At 39.3% G+C, this 22634-nt stretch overlaps 1 protein-coding gene across 1 annotated transcript in view; it reads left to right on the top strand.

Annotated features, from left to right (window-relative positions):
* The window catches only part of UNC80 (unc-80 homolog, NALCN channel complex subunit), a 282090-nt gene that overhangs the window by 173768 nt on the left and 85688 nt on the right, over positions 1–22634 (top strand). The window contains exons 30-38 of the mRNA XM_042782808.1: positions 7275–7382; positions 8539–8677; positions 10992–11173; positions 11926–12057; positions 14536–14722; positions 15692–15820; positions 18132–18275; positions 19290–19390; positions 21468–21554. Of these exons, the coding sequence (XP_042638742.1) occupies positions 7275–7382; positions 8539–8677; positions 10992–11173; positions 11926–12057; positions 14536–14722; positions 15692–15820; positions 18132–18275; positions 19290–19390; positions 21468–21554 (1209 nt within the window). The remainder of the gene's footprint in view (positions 1–7274; positions 7383–8538; positions 8678–10991; positions 11174–11925; positions 12058–14535; positions 14723–15691; positions 15821–18131; positions 18276–19289; positions 19391–21467; positions 21555–22634) is intronic.

Raw genomic sequence — 22634 nt, 5'->3', positions numbered from 1 at the left:
CAGTAACCAGGGCAGCCATGTGCCTGCCAGGGAAGCCCGAGGGACCCACCTGCCCGAGAGCAGGCATGGCAGCCAAACCGAGTGCTGCTGCCTGCTCCTGCAGCTGCGTCTCCAAAGTGGTTTTGCAAAGAGATTTTTATGTAACACTTATTCATTTCACCATGCATTCACTATGCACCTGCTGTGGGCACAATATTAGGCCAGATATTCTGGGGGAAATAACAACTGAATAAGTAGAAGCAAAGCCTCTTTCTCCCAAGGAGCTTATAAGCCAGGTTTAGAGGTGGGGTGTGTGTGGCGGGGGGAGTGTATAACATACACTCTAAACAAGAGAATCTGAACACTAACAACAAAAGTGTACAGCTGTATAGCGATTTTTCTTTGTGAATGCTTTAGCATTCACAAGGGTGTTTTTTAATTGCAACTTTTTATTATGAAAGAAATACATATTCATTGAAGAAATTTTAGAAAATACAAGAGATTCTTAAGGAAAAAATTACATGTGTTATGCATCTCATAAATGTGCTATCTCACCTTCTAGTATATGATCTTTGAATATTTCTTCTGTACACATGTGTGAGGGTTTAAGGTAGGTATATATCATTGACAAAGTGTTTTTATTATTATTATTACAAACCTTGTGCAGGAGATATTGTTCCTTCCATTTTACAAACGAAAAAGTGAGGCTCGGAAAGCTGGGATTGTCCACACTTCACATCTGTAATGTATTCGGCTAGATTTTAATTTGAAAATATGGAATATCAAAGTCAGAGGTTTTTTAACTAAACTCTATTGCATTTCATATCATTCAAATGACCCAAGTTCAGAGGAGAATGAAGGTGGGGAATAATTCAATATGGGTTACAAATAAACTGTGTGAATTGCTAAATCATGACATAAAAAAATGTTTGTGTGTATATGTGTATGTACACACACACATACATGTACATATACACACACATATACACATATATATGTGCCAAATGTAAATGACTCTCCATTCAAAAAAGCCTATTTCCATTTTGAGAAGTTCTCTCTTTATTTAATAATTCCCTTAAGTTTTGGAACAAAGTGTATATGATGGAAGTTTTAAAAATACAGCCTAAATAATTGCTTATTTTTCTCCATCTACACTCTGAACTTTCCTACTAACCTACCTTCGCTCAAACCTTCACCTCTAAACTATACATGGCCAAATTCAAACATCCTTCAAGATCCAACTCACATGATGCCTCTTCCCTGGAACCTTTTCTTAGCCCTCTAGTGTTAAGCACAAAGCATCCTGCAGGTGTACGGTAAATGCTGCCTCCCTTCTTTCATCTTGTATGGTATTTTACTTGAACTTCTCCTTTTTATTCAAGCATTCATGTTTTCATCCATCCATCCAATCATTCAACAACCTTTTAAAGTGTGTAATATGCTCAGTCCATACTAGGTATTGGGAAAAATAATGGGCAAAGCAGGCACAGTTCCTGCCCTTCTATGACGCACACAGTGTAGTTGAAGACACAGACATTACTCCAATAGATCTCCCCTAAAGTGATGTGACATTGCAAACGTGATAAGCACAGGAAGGAGAGACCCAATGTGCTGAGAGAGCTTTGAACTTGTCAGGGGAGATACAGGACAGCCTCTCCAATGATGTGATGGGTGCATCTGAGTGAAAGCATGCATCCATGTGAGTTGCATATAGAATTTTCCAACCAAAGAGAGGAAGTGATTAGCAAAGACCATGGCTACAGCACAGAAGATTGTGCAGCTGTTCAGGCAGATAGAGACTAGACAACGTGATAAGGATTTGTGTCTTCATCCTATGAGCTATAGAAAGCACTGAGAGGTTTTAAGATCTCTCTGACTCTCTGGCTGAAGAATGGGGCTATTTATATCCCTATTTCTCCTCACCCACTTATGTATAAACTCTTTGAGAACTGAGGTTGTCTTAAACATTTTGTATCATGCATGATACCTAACCGATTATCTCATTTATAACAAGGGAACAATAAACATGGAATAAAAGAGTGAGACTGTGGTTCTAAGATGTTTTATAAATACCTCCACCTCTGGCCTAACCAAGACACTGGCCTGAAGCTGCAGAAGAGTCTTACCAACTGTCCACTGTTGCTTACATTTCTGAAAAGGAAGTGGAAAGTAAGGAAAGAGTAAACATCCTCTACTCAGTCGTAGAGTTTCTGCCTTCCATGTGGAAGACCCGGGTTCAATTACTGACCAATATACCACATGGTCAGCCACCACCTGTCTGTCAGTGGTGGCCTGTGTGTCGCTATGATGTTCAACAGGCTTCAGCAGAGTTTCCAGATTAAGATGGACTAGGATGAAAGGTCTAGAGACCTACTTCTGAAAATCTACCAGTGCAAACCTATGGATCCCAATGACCCAATCTGTAACTGATCATAGCGATGGTGACAGACCAGACTGCATTTCATTCTGTTGTGCATGGGGTCGCCATTAGTCAGGGGCTGGCTTGATGACAGCTAACAACAACTAATGCTCTTAACACACATAAGTTAGTGATTCAGATGGAGGGCTGAGAGGATACAGAGTCTTCTGTGATAAACACTTTATTTCCAAATGTCAGCCTGCTGCTCAAGCTCTTTTTCTCCTCTCTGGAGTTTTCCATTTGTCTATTCTGAATCTGTCACATAAATGAACAATGCCCACACTTACAGAGCCAAAATCAAAACAGAGTGGGCAATAAATCAAGAATAAAAGCAGTGGTTCTGATTGGAATCAAGTCTTATGAGCAACTGGTATTTCATTCTCATTTTAATTTTAATTGATTTCTGTGGCAGTTACATCAAACATTCACCAATCTGCTAATCCTCATTTCAATGCTCAGAGACTCACTCTACATCCTGTTAGTGTGTTGTTGTTGGGTGCCGTCGAGTTGGCTCCAACTCACACTGATCCTGTGTACAATGGGACGAAACAGTGCCCGTCCTGTGCCAGCCTCATGAAAGTTTTCCAGTGCTATAGCAGACAGGGTTTCATTGCTGTTCACAAGGTTTGCACTGGCCATTTCTTTGAGAAGTGGTTGTTCCCTTCCTTCTTCTGAGTCTGTCTTAGTCTGGAAGCTCTGCTGAAACCTGTTCACCATGGGTGACTCTGCTGGTATTTGAAATCCTGGTGGTATAGCCTGCAGCTTCACAGCAACACGCAAGCCACCACAGTACAATAAACTGACAGACAAGTGGTGTATTTTAGTACAATTCCAAACTTGAGGGGTCTTTATAAACTGCCATCTTATATGTACATGTCACTTTCACCAACAAATTCTTCTATTTCTCCTGTATGTCTGTATCTCATCTAACACAATGTGCCAAATAGAGCAGATCTCCAGTTGGTGCTTGATTATGAAGAAAGGATGGATAAAACTATTGTTTCAGCCAGAAGAGCACCAAGACAAAAGATGAGATATGCCTTGCTCCCCAAAAAAGCACAATGTCGGTAACTTGTGAAGCCAATACAAATGAAATGGCAAGAGGCCACCTGATTTCCTGCAGGACTAAAGTTTCTATAAACCTATGGACAACACTCTTGTGAAATCAAGACTAGGCATTTGGTCATGACTTCATGGGCCAGAAGGATTTCCCACAGAAATATACACAAGTTGTGCATCAAAGATGTCTAAGGCACAAAGAGTCTAGGCTATCTTGTAGGGAATATTGCAATTCTATTGGCATGACCCACCACCTGTCTGTGAGTTTGCCATGCTGTGATGTCTTGCATGTTACTATGATGCTGAAAACTACATCATCAGTATTTCAAATACCAGCAGGGTCACCCATGGTGGACAGGTGTCAGCAGAGTTTCCAGACTAAGTTAGACTAGAGAGAAAAGCCTGGTGACCTACTTTTGAAAATGAGGCAATGAAAACCTTAGGGATCACAACAGAACATTGTGTTACTCGTTTGCTTTGGATACATAATCAGGAAGGACCAATCACTAGAAGAGGACAGCATGTTTGGTGACGTTGAGGGCTAATGAGGGAATGGGAGACCCTCAATGAAATGGATTGGCACAGTAGACACAACGATGGACTTGGACATGCCAGTGATTGTGAAGATGTTGCAGGACCAGACAATCTTTTGTTCTGTTGTGCATAAGGTCACCATGAATTGGAATCAACCTGAGGGCACCTATCTATCTCTCTATTGCTCTATCTATTTATCTATTGGTATGATGCTACTTCCCAGAAATATGAGTAAATCCCATCCCTTTTCCAGAGAACCCAATAGATGGATTCCAATTTTCACAAACTTTAACACCTTATTTCCACAGCATATGAACCAGCTTCTATTTTATTATCCTCTCATGGTTTGTATCTCCTTCTCTGTGCATCTTGATTTTTCATTCATTTGATTCTTTGCTACCTGTCTCTCCTAGTAAGAAACATGTTCCATGAACCATGGATGTTCAGCTTCTTATCATATCCCCAATTCTTGGCATATGGTTAACTCTGAATAAGTATTATTGAATTATTAAATAAATAAATAATATTTTATTTAAAATAACTAAGTATTATGCTTCTCTGGGAGCTCTGGTGGCATAGTACCTAAGGCATTTGACTGCTAACCAGAAGGTTGGTGGTTCAAACCTACTCCTCTGAAGGATCAATTATTTTTATTGCAAAGAACTAACAACTAGTGGCTAGCACTGGTCTGGGGAGTACTCTCACTCCTCACTTATCTACATGTTGTTGTTGTTGTTATGTGCCGTCGAGTCAGCCCTGACTCATAGTGACCCCTCCTTGGGTTTCTGAGGCAGTATCACTACGGAAGTAGGATTGCCCAACCTTCCTTCCGAGGAGTGGCTGATGGGTTTGAACCGCCAGCCATCTGGTGAGCAGTCAAGTGCCTTAGCCACTATGCTACCAGAGCTCCCACTTATCTACATAGTTAGGTTCAAAGACCAAGTCTTTATATGAAATAGGCATTACATGAGATTCAGAGTGCCATGCCCTGTGTCCTCTTTTCATCACTCATCACCCATCAGGTGCCCCCAGCACAACCAGTGTAACCCCCTCCAGTTGTTCACTGCCCTTCAGGTGTCCCCAGTGCATGTAGGGATGCACATGACACAGTGGGTCCTCCTTCCCCACCTGCCTTCTCCACCATCATAGAGCCCATGAGGGTTGGGGTGGTGGTGGCACTTGGATGTTGCTCACCACCTGCTGCCTCCTGTCACATGCCCTGTGTGGGGGACCCACTTGTCCTCCGTCTACCCTGACCCTGTGGCCCTGCACAGTCCTCCTTCCTCTCTCCCTTCTTGCCACCCCCTTTCCATTTCCCTGGCACCTCAGGCCTTTGCATGCCCTTTTCTTGGCTGCCCACAACTTCATTTTGTCCCACGTCACCCCACACCCTCTGTGGCCAGACTGAGATGTCACGAGCGAATGGAAGAAGGTGTCTCACAGCCAGTCAGCTACCATCCTTCGTGTGGCCCAGTCATTTCCAGGGCTTCTGATATATCATTTGGAGTGGTCCACAGAGGGTGCCCTGGGCCAGCCACAGTTCCACATGGAGACTGTACTGTTGAAGGCATTACCTGAGAAATTTTTCAAAGTCATAAATGCAAAATGTCAGATAAGGGTATAGTCAATAAGTGAGGAGTGTGTGTATAGTGATTTTTGTTCTCCACAGTTTTTCTGTTATTGAAAATCCTGCAATGTTCACATATTGTTTTATAAATAAAAGTATAGAAATGTTCCTTTTTAAATACCCCAACTCTTTTTAAAAGGAAGCCAGATACACTCTTACATTTAAATGGAAATAATTGCCATACAGGATTTGAGAACACTTTTTTTAAATGATATAAAATAAGCATGTTATTTATGTTGCATATTACTTTTACATTTTACAGAGAGAAGCAATGTAAGATTTCTCTCCCCAAATGATGTGTGTTCCTACATATGCGCATCTGTTTTTATCTTTAGGCAACACAACAAGAGCTCTGATGCACTTGTTTCCAAGTAGATTAAGAACTTGGTTCCATACCAGTCGTATAACAGATGCATTGTCTTAGGCCTTTTTTTTTTTTTTTGGTCAGAGTTTTGAAAGACTTTCTTGGAACTTTCATGTATTTTTACATTTGCCTTTTCTTTCAAAATATCTCCATCTATAACACTGTGAAGCTCTGTTCAAAAAATGCTTAAGGAGGTTGGTTTTTCCTGTTGGCATAAGGGGAAAAAGTATTTTATTGATATAGCCCTGGAAAAACAAATGAGCATTTATTCGGTGCAGGAACATCCTGGAGTACAGAAATAGGAAGAATCAGGACTCAGGATAAATAAACAAGGGTCTGTCACCAGTAGGACCAATCATTCTCCAGCTGCTCTGTTTATCCATTCCTTGGCGTTTCAGGAGTGAGAGGAGGAAATTGTCTCATCTGGGCTTATGGAGATGCCAGGCTTATTCTGGACCCTAGTTGAGAGGACAGTTTGAAAGAAGAGCTGCTGCCTCCTATAGATGAGTGTTTTTTGTTGTTGTTGTTGTTTTAAAGAAACCATTTTATCCGCACAACTCAGGGCCTAGATGATGGATGCTGTGAACTAGTTCTTTCTTAATAACCCCTGCCTTTTACCTTTTACTTTTCTAACACAGTTCTATGAAGTTTTTTCTTTTTGTATATGACTAAATGGTCAATTGGTAGCATCCAACCCATAGAATGGATTTTAAATGACTTAATATTTTAAAAGATCCGTGTTTTTAACAGTTTAGTGGGTTATAATTCGCCCTGTAATAGACATCATGTCCTTTATTTTTTCCACCAATAACTAATTTTGTGACTTCATGAGGTTACTTCAACTGTCTGGACCCCAGTTTTGTCAATGGTTAAAAAAAAAAAAAAAAAAGTTTGCTTTTTTTTTTTTTCAAAAAATTAAAGCTCCCATTTCATTACAAAATTAACTTTCAGAAACTATGGACCCAGAATAGGGCCTCAAATCATGCCTTCCATTAGAAGATGGCTGTTTGGAGAATTTGGGAAGGAGCTCTGGTGGTACAGCAGTTAAAGTATGCAGCTACTGACCAAAAGGTCGATGGTTCAAACCCACCAGCTGCTCCACAGGAGAAAGATGAGGCAGTGTGTTTCCATAAGAGTTTACAGCCTTGGAAACCCTGTGGAGTGCTTCTACCCTGTACTATAGGGTCACTACAAGTCTAAATTGCCTTGATAGAGTGGGTGGGTTTTTTGTTTTGTTTTGTTTTGTTTTTAAAGTAACTTTACCTCCATCGCTTATCTCATGTTCTTTTCAGTGCTCAGATAAGTCATGCCTAAGGACACCCTCTCTGAAGAAGAGAGTTTCAGATGCCAACCTGGAAGGGAAAAAGGATTCTGGAATGCTGAAGTACATTAGACTCCAGGTACTAATAGCTGCTTCAGAAACACTCATGGATCATTCACAGGAGGGGGCTCCAGATATCCTGTTTACTAATGTTTGGGACATGCAATGTCAACTTGCAGTGTGGCATACAGTCTCATTTAATTGGTGGGCAAGAGTGCCACCAAGTGTGCAAGGAAAAGATTCCTTCTCGCTAAATTGCAAACTTCCACAGAGACAAGGCTTGACTTGAGTAGCTTGACTAGAAGGGCACCTCTTCTTACTTCAGTAGAGCTCCTTTCCCACCAGCATCTGTGGTGACACATGGATTTTGGAATGAAATGGCCTGGGTTCATATCCCCCACCTCTGCTGGGATCTTGGGCAAGTTACTACATTTCACTCTGTCTTAGTTGCCTTATTTATAAAATGGAAATTATTACTAATGGGACCTATCTCAAAGGATCATTAAATGATTATTAATGTATTAAATGAGATAATACATTTATGTACTTATCCAGTACTTAATACATAATTATATTATTGTTGCAACCTAAGCTGGAAATCATACTTTTCTTTAAAAAAGTCATGATTTTCTGGTGTTTAAAATGATTAAAGGCCTAGACTTGTCAAAAAAAAAAAAACTCCATTTATCATTTAAATTATCTGAAAAAGTGGTTTAAAAAGGATTTTGTAGGCAAATTGGGATGATAACCACAGTGTACAAGTTGTTCCACAGAGAAAATACCTTCCAAGTTCACACTGGCTTAGAAAACTAATTTTCTAAAAGAAACTCCTTCATAAGTTAGAGACCACTCATATTTTTCAATGGAAATCAACTCCTAATCAGTTGCTTTAAAAGTCCATTGGGATTTAACAAAAAGATATATTGGCTAAAGTCTTTCTTTTCTCATAGAGCTCTCCTTAGTCTATAGTTTATTTTTTGTGTAGTTGTAAAATAGCTTTTTTAGTGAAAGTATTATAAAATCAGTATGATTTTTTCCTAAGTATGCGAGATCTACGGTATAAAATTTACTAAACACCACGCCGACTAAATATGCTCCCATTTTAGATATTATTGTAAGGTCATTTACAGGAAGCAATGAGAGGGAAAAACAAGGAAAGTGGTTCTTCACATTCAAGAGGAGAGCCGCGATCAGTGTCTTCGCAGATTTTAAAAGGTGATTTCCATCTTTTCCAGGTAATGAGCCTGTCGCCTGCTCCCTTATCTCTGTTAATCAAGGCAGCACCCATCCTGACAGAGGAGATGTATGGGGACATCCAGCCTGCTGCTTGGGAGCTTCTGCTCAGCATGGATGAGCACATGGCAGGGGCAGCAGGTAAAGAGAGACCACCTGGGACCCTGCTTGTGCTGCCACTGCCATTCCTGATGCAGGTGCTCAAACAAGAGAGAAGTGCATTCATTCCATTTACTCCCCTCGGTCAGGTCGTTGGCAATCCCTAGAGCTCTAGACAGACCTATATGCACCATAGAAAGGAGTCCCAGGTTCTGTGCACACAGTTCTGATTTCACCGTATGGTTTGCATAAAACCAGTATGTATCTCTGAGTGTTCCCAAATTAGAGAGAACGGTTTTTACCTGGACATATTTTCGCACTATATTTGCAAAAGGTCAAATTATTTTTGTGTGTTGGTGTTCTTTCCAGATTTACCATGACCACCATCATTAACTTTACTAAATCTCATGAGTCATTACTCATGAGTAATATTCTCTGTTCAAATTACAATACCACAACAAATTTGTTGAAATTTAAGTGACTTGTGCAAGGCTACATAACTAGCAAGTGGTTATAAAATGTCCTTCATTTTCTTTCTATATATTTGCATATGGTTATTTTAATTGAGAAATGCGTATGGTAAACATTCAAATAGTACAAAAGCATATGAAGTTAAACGTTTCACTCTCTTTTCCACCACTCTTGGTCCCCCTCCCCAGATGCAACGATGTTTAAGTTTTCCAGGAATTTGTCTAGAGTTCACTATGTATGTGTACATCTCACATAGCAGAGAAGTATCAGTTCTTCTAACACAACAGCCTGCACAGGTTTTGAGGTTCTGGGGAGATTCTAAAGTATATTTTCACTGGCTTTTCTATGTATGCTATTGAATATATTTCTCTATAATGAGTCGCATTACTCTTTGGTTTCCTAACTTATCAAACTCACTGATGTTTATGAGTCATGAAATTTCCTTTAGCTTCTCAGCCTCTTCTTTCTCTGAGAAGGTTAGAATATTCTAGTAGAGTCTCCAGTATAGATTTTATTTTAAATACAGGTAATATACTGAAGTATGTTTTAATGGACTCTTATGTACTGCCCTTCAGTTACTAGGAGATGATCCTCACCATTTCCTGAAAGCATATGTAATTTTCTTTTGTTCCTGTGCTTCCTCTGGTATTTGCTTTTCACTGGGAGCCAACGGAAGCTTTGTCTGGAACAAGTAGTCTACTGAAATGTCAGGCTATCCTTGCCCTCAAACAAGTAAGAATATCACTACGGAGATGTGGGGCCAGAGGATCAGAGGGGGTGAACAAAAATGACTGCCTATAATATTTTTTGTGCAGTATTTCAGCAGAAATTTATTATTTTTTTATAAAAATATCCTTGTAGTTAGTTAGGGAGCTCTGATGGCATAGTGCTTAAGGTATTTGACTGCTAACCAGAAGGCTAGCGGTTCAAACCCACGAGCCCCTCCTCAGAGGGAAGGTTGGGCAATCTACTACTATAGTGATACTGCTTGGGAAACCCACGGAGGCGTCGCTATGAGTCAGATCCAGCTTGATGGTAGTGAGTTTGGTTGGGTTTTTTTTTTTTTTTTTTTGGTAGTTAGTTATAACAACAAAAACTTTTTTCATAAGCCCAGGTTACATGTATTAAGATACCTACAAGGCTAAAACTCTATGGTAACTTACTTTCTGAGTGTTCTAATGCCCTCTGGACAGAGCTGTCATTATTACCCAATTTCAATGACACTTCAAATCACATGGTTCTGTCCGCAACAGTGTCCACAAGCACACGCTGTGTCTTTGTTGCTGCATTGCTTTCCAATTTTGTTAAATTTTCTGGTATTTTAGCTACAATATTGTGGTAATTAGAATTTGTGGACCTATATAGATCACTTTTTTGAGAAAGAAGTAATAATTAAAGAAAAGAAGGAAAAAAGTAAAAAAGACTTCTGCTTAGTTACTAGTTGCTGTAACTAATGATGTTATAATTTACTGTAGAAATATTTTACAAAACAATTTGGTTATTATTCATATAAAAAATACTACAGTTAAGCAATTTACAACTATTTTTATTATATACTGTTGTGATTTAAATTGATAAGAAACATTACTTAGAATTCTGGTATGGGAAGCAGTCCATGAGCAGTGGGCACCATGAGTTCCCATACTGGGTAAGTGAAACCAATCCTAGTGACACCACTGCATAGCAGATATTGGAAGACTGCATGACACAGGGGATTATATTTGGCTCCCACTGGTTTAAACAGGTTTGCTTCCGCCAGCGATAGTGGTCTGGCTCCTTTAACCTAGAAGTCATTTTCAGGAGATAGCCACTGCCTTATCTCCTCATCCCCCAGGAAGCAAACAAAATTAAGAAATATAGTTTACAAATTGTTGACTGCTTCTAGCTGCCATGTTTCTGCTGTGTGCGGTGAAAGTCCCTGAAGCTGTGTCCGACATGTTGATGTCTGAGTTCCACCACCCAGAGACTGTGCAGAGGCTGAACGCGGTCCTCAAGTTCCACACTCTCTGGAGGTTTCGCTATCAGGTCTGGCCCCGGATGGAAGAGGGAGCCCAACAGATTTTTAAGGTGTGGTAGACTTCATAGTGGTTTTTATTGTTGTACATAGGGCTGCTGTGAGTCGAAGCCGACTCCTTGGCACCTAACAACCACATGACACCAAGACTTTGTACATGGAAATTAGATAAGCAAATCTAACCCAAGGTTTGTTTACATCCTTGAAACATAAAGCCACAGTGTTTGCTCAAAGAGATGGTTCTTTCTTTTTCCCCAATTTATATATATATATATATATAAAATTTGTATAATTTTATATATATATATATATATATATAAATAAAATTGTGTGTGTGTGTATATATATATACACTTAATTCATATATGAATGAATTCTTGTTGTTAAAAAATTCAAGTACAGGAGAATATAGAGTAAGAAAATTGAGTCTCCATGAACTTTAAAATCTCACTACCATCCCCAGAGTTAAGCAAATAAAAGAGGTCTGGGAGTACAACTTCCCAGACATTTTGCTATACATACAGATTTACATTGCATTTTGGAACATAGGGTGATTAACACAAACAGAAATCATTTGGTTGAAATCCTTAATTTTGCAGATAAGTAAACTGAAACCCAAAGAGGGTCATTCTGTGCCCTATGACAGGAAGCATTGGAGACCAATCATTTTCTATGATGCTTGTTTGTTCCCTGGAGAATCAGACCCTTAACATTAGCTGTGCAAATTGTATCACAATTATACTTCAGACAGATTTTATCATATTTCCTATCTTACTCATTACCTTCTTCTGATATCAACTAACAGATCCCTCCACCCAGTATAAACTTCACTCTGCCCTCGCCAGTACTTGGAATGCCATCAGTCCCCATGTTTGACCCCCCTTGGGTCCCTCAGTGCAGCGGGAGTGTCCAGGACCCCATTAATGAAGATCAGTCCGTGAGTAGCAGGAATTTTCTTTCCCATATCTTCAGGCTCCATGATGTACATTTAAGAAAGAAGAACACTGAATATGCAAGATAATTTGTTTATTCTTGTCATAAGAATGTAATAATGGCACAGAAAATCAGCCACAAAAGGTCTTTGTTCTTGTTAATGAAACAGAAGTAACTAACATATGATAGAATTTGCAGACCTTCAAGCCAAAATGTTTTGTTTTGCAAAGTAGCAGCCATGTTATAAAACTAATAAATTTACCATTGGGCATTGATTTCTTGGTCAAAGGTAGCATGTTTGCCTCTATCTGTTACACACAGAAATTAATTTACCCCATGATATGTAAGCTGGAAGTTAATGATATTGACCCTGAAAGAGTGAAGAATAGAGTTGGCAGTTCTTATCTCCTTGTTTTAACCTTATTTAGTCTTCATTTTGTTGATCATCAGTTTCATCACCACAAATATCACTCTAAGACCTGAGGTATGGGGCTGCTCTTGTATATTACTGCTATATGTAGTGGTGAAGATAGTTAACACACTTCGCTGCTAACTGCAAGGTTGGAGGTTCAAATCCATACTGGAGCTCCTAGGAAGAAAAGGGTACTGATCTATTTCTGAAAAGTCAACCACTAAAAACTTTATGGAGCACGGTTCTACTCTGACACCCATGGGGTCACCATGAGTCAGCATTAACTCAATGGCAACTAGTTATGTGTAATAATAATTCATAAATACTTGAGTTTAGGAGCTCTAGTAGCATAATGCCCAAGGCATTTGACTGCTAAGCAGAAGGCTGGCATTCAAACCCACCAGCCACTCCTCGGAAGGAAGGTTGGGCACTTTCACAGTGATACCACCTCGGAAACACAAGGAGGGGTCATTATGAGTCAGATCTGACTCAATGGCAATGAGTTTTTTTTTTTTTTTTCTTTTTGGTTGAGTTTAAAACCCTGTCTATATATGGACAAGAAACAAGAATATGAAATTTTGAAAAACTGAATCTTCAAAAAATGCCTTTTTTACCTGTTGAATAACATTTTTCTAACTTACAAGGGTAATGTAGAAAATTTATAAGATAAAGTAAAAATAGAAGAAAGCTCATACCCTTTTACACAAATCCATGGCTATTCCCTAGCATAAATTCCCATGGAATTTATATCAATTAGTATATAAATATTAGAGATTTCTGATACATCTAACAAAATCTCCCCAGGAAGGTTGTACCATTCTACCATTGGATAGTAGCATCCGAACCAATGGCATAATGATCTTTGCATTTACTCCTATACTGGTGCTCGGTTCATTTCATGCACACTCTTTAACTCTAGTTCACAATAGATTTGAAACCAAGTCCTCCAATTCTATATCCAGTTCTCTTTTTCTCATCCATGGTTCTTACCCTATTCCTTATTATAATAAAACAGCTTAGCCACCTGGCTCTGAAATGAATTACCATATGACCCTTCAAATGCCTTGCATTGCTGTTGTGCCATTCATCGTCATAAGAAACCATTAGTCCTTGTGTTAAGATGCACAGAGGGGGCTTCTGTGAATGCAGCCCTCTAGAAGAGAGATGAACACCCTCTGCCTGTCTCTAGAACCCTATGTGATGACAGACCAACAGACAGATGTGATATTACTGTTGTATTTAGACATTTTCTTTCAAATTGGTAGCAATGAATTCCAGTGATCACTTCCCTCCATAAGACCACTGACTCTGTTCCCATTGGTTTTGGAGCTTGTCTCAGCATAAGCATCATGATTAAGACATAAGTGGAATAGCCAGTTTGCACAGTGAATCATATCTCCTTTATTAGAAATCTGCCTTGTCCTTCACCTTTGGAAGACTGGGGTGTTTCTTGGTATTTCAGCCTTATGTCTTTGCAGCTCATAAACACACAGCCAAATTTTACATTCAACTTTAATAATACTATCAACTTTGTAATTTCCATTTAGCAGCTTTATTTCTACAAATACTGTTAAGTATTTACTTGAGCTCCAAAAATGAAATAAACCACATACCTCACTGCTTTGTGTGAAAAGTATCGTTTTATCCTCCTTTTTTTCATGGTTCTGAACTTCTGTTTTACTAGCCTTATGAGATACATGTCCTTCATTTAAAACCAGTTCAAAAATATTTGGGGGAGAAAAATAGAGAATTAAATTTCTTATTTGGACTTAATATTTAAAGAACAGATCATTTATATCACCCCAAATCCTAAAGATCAAATAGGATTCTTTCTAGAAATTACAGACATCCTTAAAGAATAATTCTAATTGAGTGAAAAAGAATAACTTATTTGAACACAACCTGGAAATTTCATAGAAACACAAACCAACAAAGTTCTGTGAAACAAGATCATGGCTGCTGTAAGACTTCCTAAGGACTGACCTTTGTGTAATTTATTTGAGCACTCTTTATGCTTGTGACTTCTCAGAAGTGTTGCGGTTAAGCAAACTTGCCTTCATTTCTTCACAGAAATCCTTTTCAGCCCGGGCTGTGTCCCGCTCTCATCAAAGGGCTGAACACATCTTAAAGAACTTGCAGCAGGAGGAAGAGAAGAAACGTCTTGGTCGAGAAGCCAGCCTCATCACTGCCATCCCCATCACCCAGGAGGCTTGCTATGAACCCACCTGCACACCCAACTCAGAGCCAGAAGAAGAAGGTGCCCTCTACACATGGGACCTCTTGAGGGGGGAGGGCTGAGTCACAGGGAAAGGCTTGCTTTGCCATAGACATTGACTATTTTATGCAACATGAGGTGATATTCCTCCTCTATCTCTTTCTCTCACCTCCTGATACCATCCAAAGAAAGAAAGCTGTTTTCTAAATGTTTAGGACTAGCCTGTTTACAGTGGAGTACACTATCCATAATGAATAATCCAGTATGATAATGGGCCAATTAGTGATTGTAGTTCAGGGAACAGCTAAATCTAGAAGGTGCATTAAAGAAATGCAGTCAATCTTTCATCAATAAAAAATGTGTGGGCAATTTTTCACTTGATTTCAGAAAATGATTCATGAACCTTCTAAACTCATTGATTGGCTGCCCTACTTTTTTGGATTCTTCAGGAGGAATTTCCTGTCTTTCTGTTTAGTTTTGTTTTTGTTTTCCTTTCTTACCAAACCAAAGCCAAATTCATTGCCATCAAGTAGGATCCGATTCATAGCGACCCTTCCTTGGGTTTCCGAGGCAGCATCACTATGGAAGTAGATTGCCCAACCTTCCTTCTGAGGAGCAGCTGGTGGGTTTGAACTGCCAGCCTTCTGGTTAGCAGTCAAGCACCTTAGGCACTACACCACGAGAGCTCTTTTTCATTTGTTGTTGTTGTTGTTGTTATTATGTGCCATTGAGTCAGCTCCGACTCATAGCGACCCCTCCTTGGGTTTCCAAGGCAGTATCACTATGGAAGTAGATTGACCCATCTTCCTTCCAAGAAGTGGCTGGAGGGTTTGAACTGCCAGCCTTCTGGTTAGCAGTCAAGTGCCTTAGGCACTATGCTACCAAGTACACTCTAAATTACTTAAGCCTTATGCTCTGGGAGCAGTGTATATTTGTGATGTATATAGTTGTCATTATGATCATTTTTGTTATAAAACCAAAGCTCACATTTCCCATTTTCTTTGCCAGTAGAAGAAGTCACCAATCTGGCATCGCGTCGGCTGTCTGTGAGTCCTTCCTGCACCTCCAGCACTTCCCACAGGAATTACTCCTTCCGCCGAGGATCAGTCTGGTCGGTGCGCTCAGCCGTCAGTGCGGAAGGTGTGTCCTCCAGCAAATGCATCTTTATTCTTCATGACTTTCATATTTTAATTTTCCAGATAGTAAGTTAACGTCACTAAATTACATAGTCTTCATTAAATATTTTGTTTGATGAGCTGAAGCATTAAAAATATATTAGATTGAGTGGTATCCTAAAGTACAATTAATGTTAATTTAGCCCAGCTAAATTAAGTTGTAAGTTGACTCTACTTTAATTACATTACATGTAATCATATTGCTAAAAGTTCAGTAGATATTATAGGCAGTTGATAATTTTCAACCCTGGCTACACATTGAAATCAAATGAGGAGCTTTAAAAAAAGGCTCAGGCCATACCTGAGACCAAATCAGAATCTCTTAAGGTAGGACCCACAGATCAATATTTTTGAAACCTCCTCTGTGTGAGAGTAGGCTCAGTAGGATTCTTTTGGATGAACGCTGTTCTGTGGTAATTTGACTCTCAGAGGAAGACCTAAGCTTGTGCCACTCATGGGAGCCCTGGCAGCATGGTGCCTAAGGCACTTGGCTGCTAACCAGAAGGCTGGCGGTTGAAACCCACCAGCCACTCCTCGGAAGGAAGATGGGGCAATCTACTTCCGTAGTGATACTGCCTTGGAAACCCAGGGAGGGGTCGCTATGAGTCGGGTCTGACTCCACGGCACATAATAACATCAAGCAACCAGGAGGGAATGTGTGACACTCTACAGTTCCAAGAAGTTAGAAATATGATTTGCTAATAATGAGTACCACTATCAGTCTGTCAGTTTGTCATACTGTGGCTTACATGTCTCTATGATACCAGAAGTCATGCCACTGGTATTTCAAATACCAGGAGTTTCACCCATGGCAGACAGGTTTAAGTGGAGCTTTCAGACTTAGACAAAGTAGGAAGAAAGGCCTGATTACGACTTCCATTGTGATCTCTAGGTTCTAGATGAGAACCTAGAGATCACAATAGAATATTGTCTGATACAGTGCTTCGAGCTGAGCCTCCTAGGTCAGAAGGCACTCAAGAGACACAGAGGCCAAAACAGTGGTCTTGAGCATACCAATGGTTGTGAAGATGGTGCAGGACCAGGTGACATTTCATTCTGCTGCACATGGGGTCGCCATGAGTTGGAGGTGACTCAACAGCAGCTAACAACAACGATGAATAACTGGCTGGGATTCACTGAGCCATTAGTATACTGATTTCATCACTGTTCCATAAAGTCGTCACCAATAAGTTATAACAAATGGAGCAAATGGGCCAGTGGTTCTCAACCCTTGGCTCCACATCCCTGGGGAGCTTTATAAAATAGGCAGTGCTAACTAATCACAACTTATGAGGACAGGACACAAGGAACATCCAATTTATATATCTATTTTTTTAACAGCTTTATTGAGATACAGTTCACAAACCACAAAATTCACCCCTTTAATGTATGCGATTCAGTGGTATTTAGTGTATTCACAGAGTGTGCAACCATCACCACTGTCTAATTTTAGAATATTTTCATCATTCCAAAAAAGAAACCCTATACCTATAGCCATTATTCCTCATCCCCAACTCCTCCCGACTCCAGAAAGTCCTACATTAGCTTCTGTTTCAATGGGTTTTCATATTCTGGACACTTCATGTAAATAGATTCATACAATATGTGTTTTGTGTGTGTGTGTGTGTCTGTAGCTGAATTCTTTCACCTAGCATAATATTATCAAGGTTCATCCATATTGTAGTATGTGTCAGTTCTTCATTCTTTTTTATTCCTTAATAAAATTCTATCACATGGATTTACTACATTTTATGCGTCAGGTCTGACTCGACAGCACATAACAACAACAACAACATCAGTTCATCAGTTGATAGATATTTGAGTTGTTGCACTTCTTGGCTATCATAAATAATGCTGCTATAAACATTTGTGAATATTTTTTTGTAGGAAAAGCTGCCCAACTATTTTCCAAAGTGGCAGCTCAACTTCACATTCTTACCAGAAAGTATTAAGGTTGCAATTGATCGACATCCTTATCAACATTTTTTTTTTCTTTTTAGCCATCTTTGTAGGTGGAAGTGATATCGCATTCTATTTTTCCCCAAAATTTAAAAAAAAAAAAAAAAAAATGACAGACCTTGGGCATTGAGTTGGTCTGTGGTTTGTTTTGGCACTTTGTATAACCTCACTTTTTTTTAAAATTCATGCATTTTCTTATTGTTTCTAGAATACTGTTAAATAGGTAACCCTTGAACTGAGAAATATTATTGCATTATTGCATTACTGCAAGAATTGCAGTACTTGGAAAACCACCCCTGTTTTGTCCACCTTTTCAGATGAGGAGCACACAACTGAACACACGCCCAACCACCATGTGCCTCAGCCCCCGCAAGCAGTGTTCCCAGCATGCATCTGTGCAGCAGTGCTTCCCATCGTTCATCTAATGGAGGATGGTGAGGTGCGAGAAGATGGTGTAGCAGGTATAGTTTTGACTAGTAAATCATCAATGACTCTTTAAAAAATATTTAAGCTGTTCATCTGATAAAAGAAAATGGAATTTTCTTGTACACATCAACTGACCATATGTTGGAGTTATTTATGCACATATTATAATTATAGATTTATAGCACATCATAACACTATCACTTTTTCTGTCTTATCTTCCTACAATTTATAATGAGGAAATTGTATTTAAACTAGGCGGTTAAGTCCAGGAACATTGTTTATGACCAGAGAATAGAACAACACACATTTGGTCACATGGAAATCAAAACAATGATGGGCCACCTTAGATATCTTAGATGTTAACTCGTAGGCACTAATACCATCTTTACCACTTGTTTGTCTTTCCAGAGATACTTCCCATCTGTATCCTGACTGTAAGGGACAAGATTAGATTCTCACTGGACTGCCTTCCCTGAGGAAGTTGCACTTTATATCTCATCAATTTATTTATTCCTAAGACTTCCTGATTAGAATTGGGAGCCTAATTATTACTCACTCAACAATTTTATCTTGCTGAAGGCAGTAATATTTAATATATTCATGTGAACAGCAAGTGTTCATTTCTAATTCATGTGCATTTTAAGCCAAAACCTATTTTCTAAATTTAGGAATTTGTCCATACAATATTCTTAGGAATGTATCCATATAACAAACAAAGAAACATGACTCTACTTTAATATATATCCACCACTACTAGTATTAGAGTGACTTCCAAGACAAACTCAACTGCATATATTCACAGATACGTTTTTCACAAAAGCAACGTCAGCACCCAAAGAGCATCCTGCACTTTTTGTAACCTTTTTTTATAGATGAAAATGTTCAGAGGCAATAACAAAGAGAACAAATATCCACATTTCAAAAGAAAATTTCATAAAACCTTTTTTAAGACAAAAGAGTGAGACTAGTTAAAGTTCAGTAAATTATACTTTATCTAATAGACTTATCTCCATTTAAGACAAATGTCCGTTTTCCTTTCTCTTCTGAAGTGAGTGCTGTGGCCCAACAAGTCTTATGGAACTGTCTAATTGAAGATCCATCAACAGTTCTTCGACATTTTCTGGAAAAACTGACCGTCAGCAACAGACAAGTAAATCCCTCTTCCTTTGTGATGTAGCTACATAGATAAGTGTGTGAACACTGTTAAAAGCCAGCAAAATACTTTATAATGCTGTGCGTGCAACATCAATGCCCTCTGATACATATCCAACAAGTACTTTTTAAATAATGATAATGGTAAAAGCTCTGGTAGCATAGTGCCTAAGGCACTTGACTGCTAACCAGAAGGCTGGCGGTTCAAACCCTCCAGCCACTCCTCGGAAGGAAGGTTGGGCAATCCACTTCCATAGTGATACCGCCTTGGAAACCCAAGGAGGGTCGCTATGTGTCGGGTTTGACTTGACGGCACATAACAACAACAACAAGTGCTATTAAACTTTACTGTGTTATATTGAAATTCTCTATTAACTGACACTTCCATATGTGTATGGCACATTGCTAATGATGAAATGATGATCCTAAGATACTGCAAGATTCTTAATCTTCTAAACAAAGATTAAACTCAGTATAGTGTTCTCTTAGTATGGGGACATTTATTGAATTCTGATTTCTTAGAAGTCTGTGATGCAGGTAAAATATTAGAATATATTGACACTCTCCATTAATCATAAAATCTAATTAATCAGACCACCATAGAAGATTATGCCAAAAAAAAACAGTAATTTTCTGAATACTGGTAAAATAAATTGATTAAAAGTCATTTTTTCAGTTCTATTCTATGGTGATATTCATGCGAACATTAAATTTAGTTTCTGAATGGTAGGGTTAATTGTAAACATCTCAATTTGTTCTCCCTTGGGCTAACTTTATCTCTTTGACTTGAAACCTAGGAAGCATGATGAAAATTTCAATAAAACACCTTTGTTTAGTGCTGTAAGTCCTCCTCATATTTCCATCACACCTGGTAGCCATGGCAAATAGAATTGGCTAAATATACAGCTTTCATGTGATTTGCCTGTGGTCAATATACACAATCTAAATTTTCACTTTTTAAAAAAAGACAATTGTCTGATTACTATTCAGTAATTTCATAATATATCAGCTCCTAGGAGAAAGGTGTTAAAGATGGTTTAAATACTACTTAACAAGTCTAAGAATCCAATCAAATCTCACTTCTCTGACACCAAACTATGTGGAAATTAAGTCAATGTAATCTATTCTATTTCTGTTCCTAACTGCAGATACAGTACTTCTTCTTCTGACCCTAACTAGCCAAAGCAAGGTCATATCTTAAAAGTTATAGAGCAAAGTAATCTAGAATGTCAAGTCTTCCTAAGACTTCAGACACCAGCTGCGAGCATGGAGGCCCTGGGACCCCTCACTTCTGACCTGCTTGCTCCAAGTTTGAGGGTTTCCCACTAACCCACAGGATGACAATTATAGAAGTGCCTAGGCCCCTCATTTCTGACCTGTTGGCTACAAATTTGGGGGTTCTCCCATCCCCCAATATACAAACCATAACCTTGAGGGCCCCCAGGTTTCCCCTCACTTTTGACCTGCTGGCTCCCACTTCTCCTTTGGGTTGATAATTCACTGGAATGATCACAGAGCTCACATAAAGTGCTACACTTACAGTTGCAGGTTTAATTAAGGCAGAAAGGATGTAAATGAAGAGACATATCAGGTGAGGTCTGGGAGAATTCCCAACGCAGATGTCCGGCCCCAGCAAGGGCTGTGCTTCTCTCCCACACGCTTCCAAGCAGGAACAGAAGAGATCTCTGTGCTCCTGCTTTCCTTCCGGTTCTCATCAGTTACTCAAACCGCAGCCTCTCCACTGAGGTCAGCACAGTCCGGCCGCACCCAACATGAGTTATAAACTCTTAGACATGCTCTGCAGTCCTCATGAAAGATACTTCAATCATTGGGGAAAGTCCAAGGTTTTAGAGATTATCTCTCAGGAACCAAGAACAAAGACCAAATTCTTTGGGTAAAGCCAACTTCTTTATGCCACAATAAGTATCACATATACCATTTTAAATGGTGAATATAATTGACATCAGCATGTGGACAGTAGTAAGAAAACCACCTCTCACCCTTCTGCTTTTCTAAGAAACTATTTTATCAACATGGAAGCTGAATGAGGCATAACAATTCTGTTCTTTTTTCAGGATGAGTTAATGTACATGCTGCGTAAACTTCTTCTGAATATTGGAGACTTTCCAGCTCAGACCTCTCATATTCTATTCAACTACTTGGTGAGTTTCGGCAGCCAATAGGTTATAAGTGTTCATATCCACGTAGGAAACAGCAACATTAGAAATAGGACATAAACCAAAAAAAAACAAACTCACTGCTGTTGAGTCGAATCCAACTAATCACGTCCCCTCCTTGGGTTTCCAAGGTCTTATCTCTATGGAAGTAGACTGCCCAATCTTCTTTCTGAGGAGTGGCTGGTGGGTTTGAACCATAGCCTTCCAGTTAGCAGTCAAATGCTTTTGGCACTACGCCACCAGAGCTCCCATGAAATAGGTCATAGGACATTTTTTTTTCCCCCAGTGAATTTCCATTCATTATGTAATCATCATGACCACCTAAATTCACTACTTCTTGTATCAGGAAACTCTGATCTGGTACAATCCTTGGCATATGGTAGACACTCAACAAATGTCAGTTTCATCTCCCTCTCCCTTTAGTGAAGTGTTGCCTTGGATGGCAAGTATTTGTAAATATATTTTTCTCTGGTTACTATAGGAGCTCTGGTAGCATAGTGCCTAAGGCATTTGACTTCTAACCAGAAGGCTGACGGTTCAACTCACCAGCCACTTCTTGGAAGGTTGGGCAATCTACTTCTGTAGTAATACTGCCTCGGAAACCCAAGGAGGGGTCACTATGAGTCATGTCTGACTTGACGGCATTTAATAACAACAACAACATGATAACTATGCCTTAAACTATGCTGACAATTCCTTCCAGAATTTGCCAGTATCTTTACAGTCTCCTCTTTCTACCCTAAATGTACATACAGTTTAGAGACTGAGGAATAATGTCTACTGTTTGAAAACATGACTTTATTGAGGTAGACAAATGGCCAAATGAATGTCTGTGGTGGGAGAATTCTTTCCTCTTTCTCCCTTACTATACTTAGTCTCCTAATAGGTAGGGAAATAGGCTTCTGAAGCAGAGTAATAAATTTAAGTCACTACAACACTCATGTGCAGAGAAAGTTTGGAATTCCTTTATCTTGTCTGTGACTGGTTTGCTCTTCCTCCCAAATGCCCACCTACTGATTGGCAATGGAGAAATGTAAATAAATGTCCAATCTAGTTTTAAATCAT

This window comes from Orycteropus afer, unplaced genomic scaffold, assembly GCF_000298275.1.
Source record: "Orycteropus afer afer isolate SDZICR_OR568_19922 unplaced genomic scaffold, OryAfe1.0 scaffold00002, whole genome shotgun sequence".
NCBI lineage: Eukaryota > Metazoa > Chordata > Mammalia > Tubulidentata > Orycteropodidae > Orycteropus > Orycteropus afer.
Note: the sequence above shows the minus strand (reverse complement) of the source record. Positions and strands in the feature narration are given on the sequence as shown.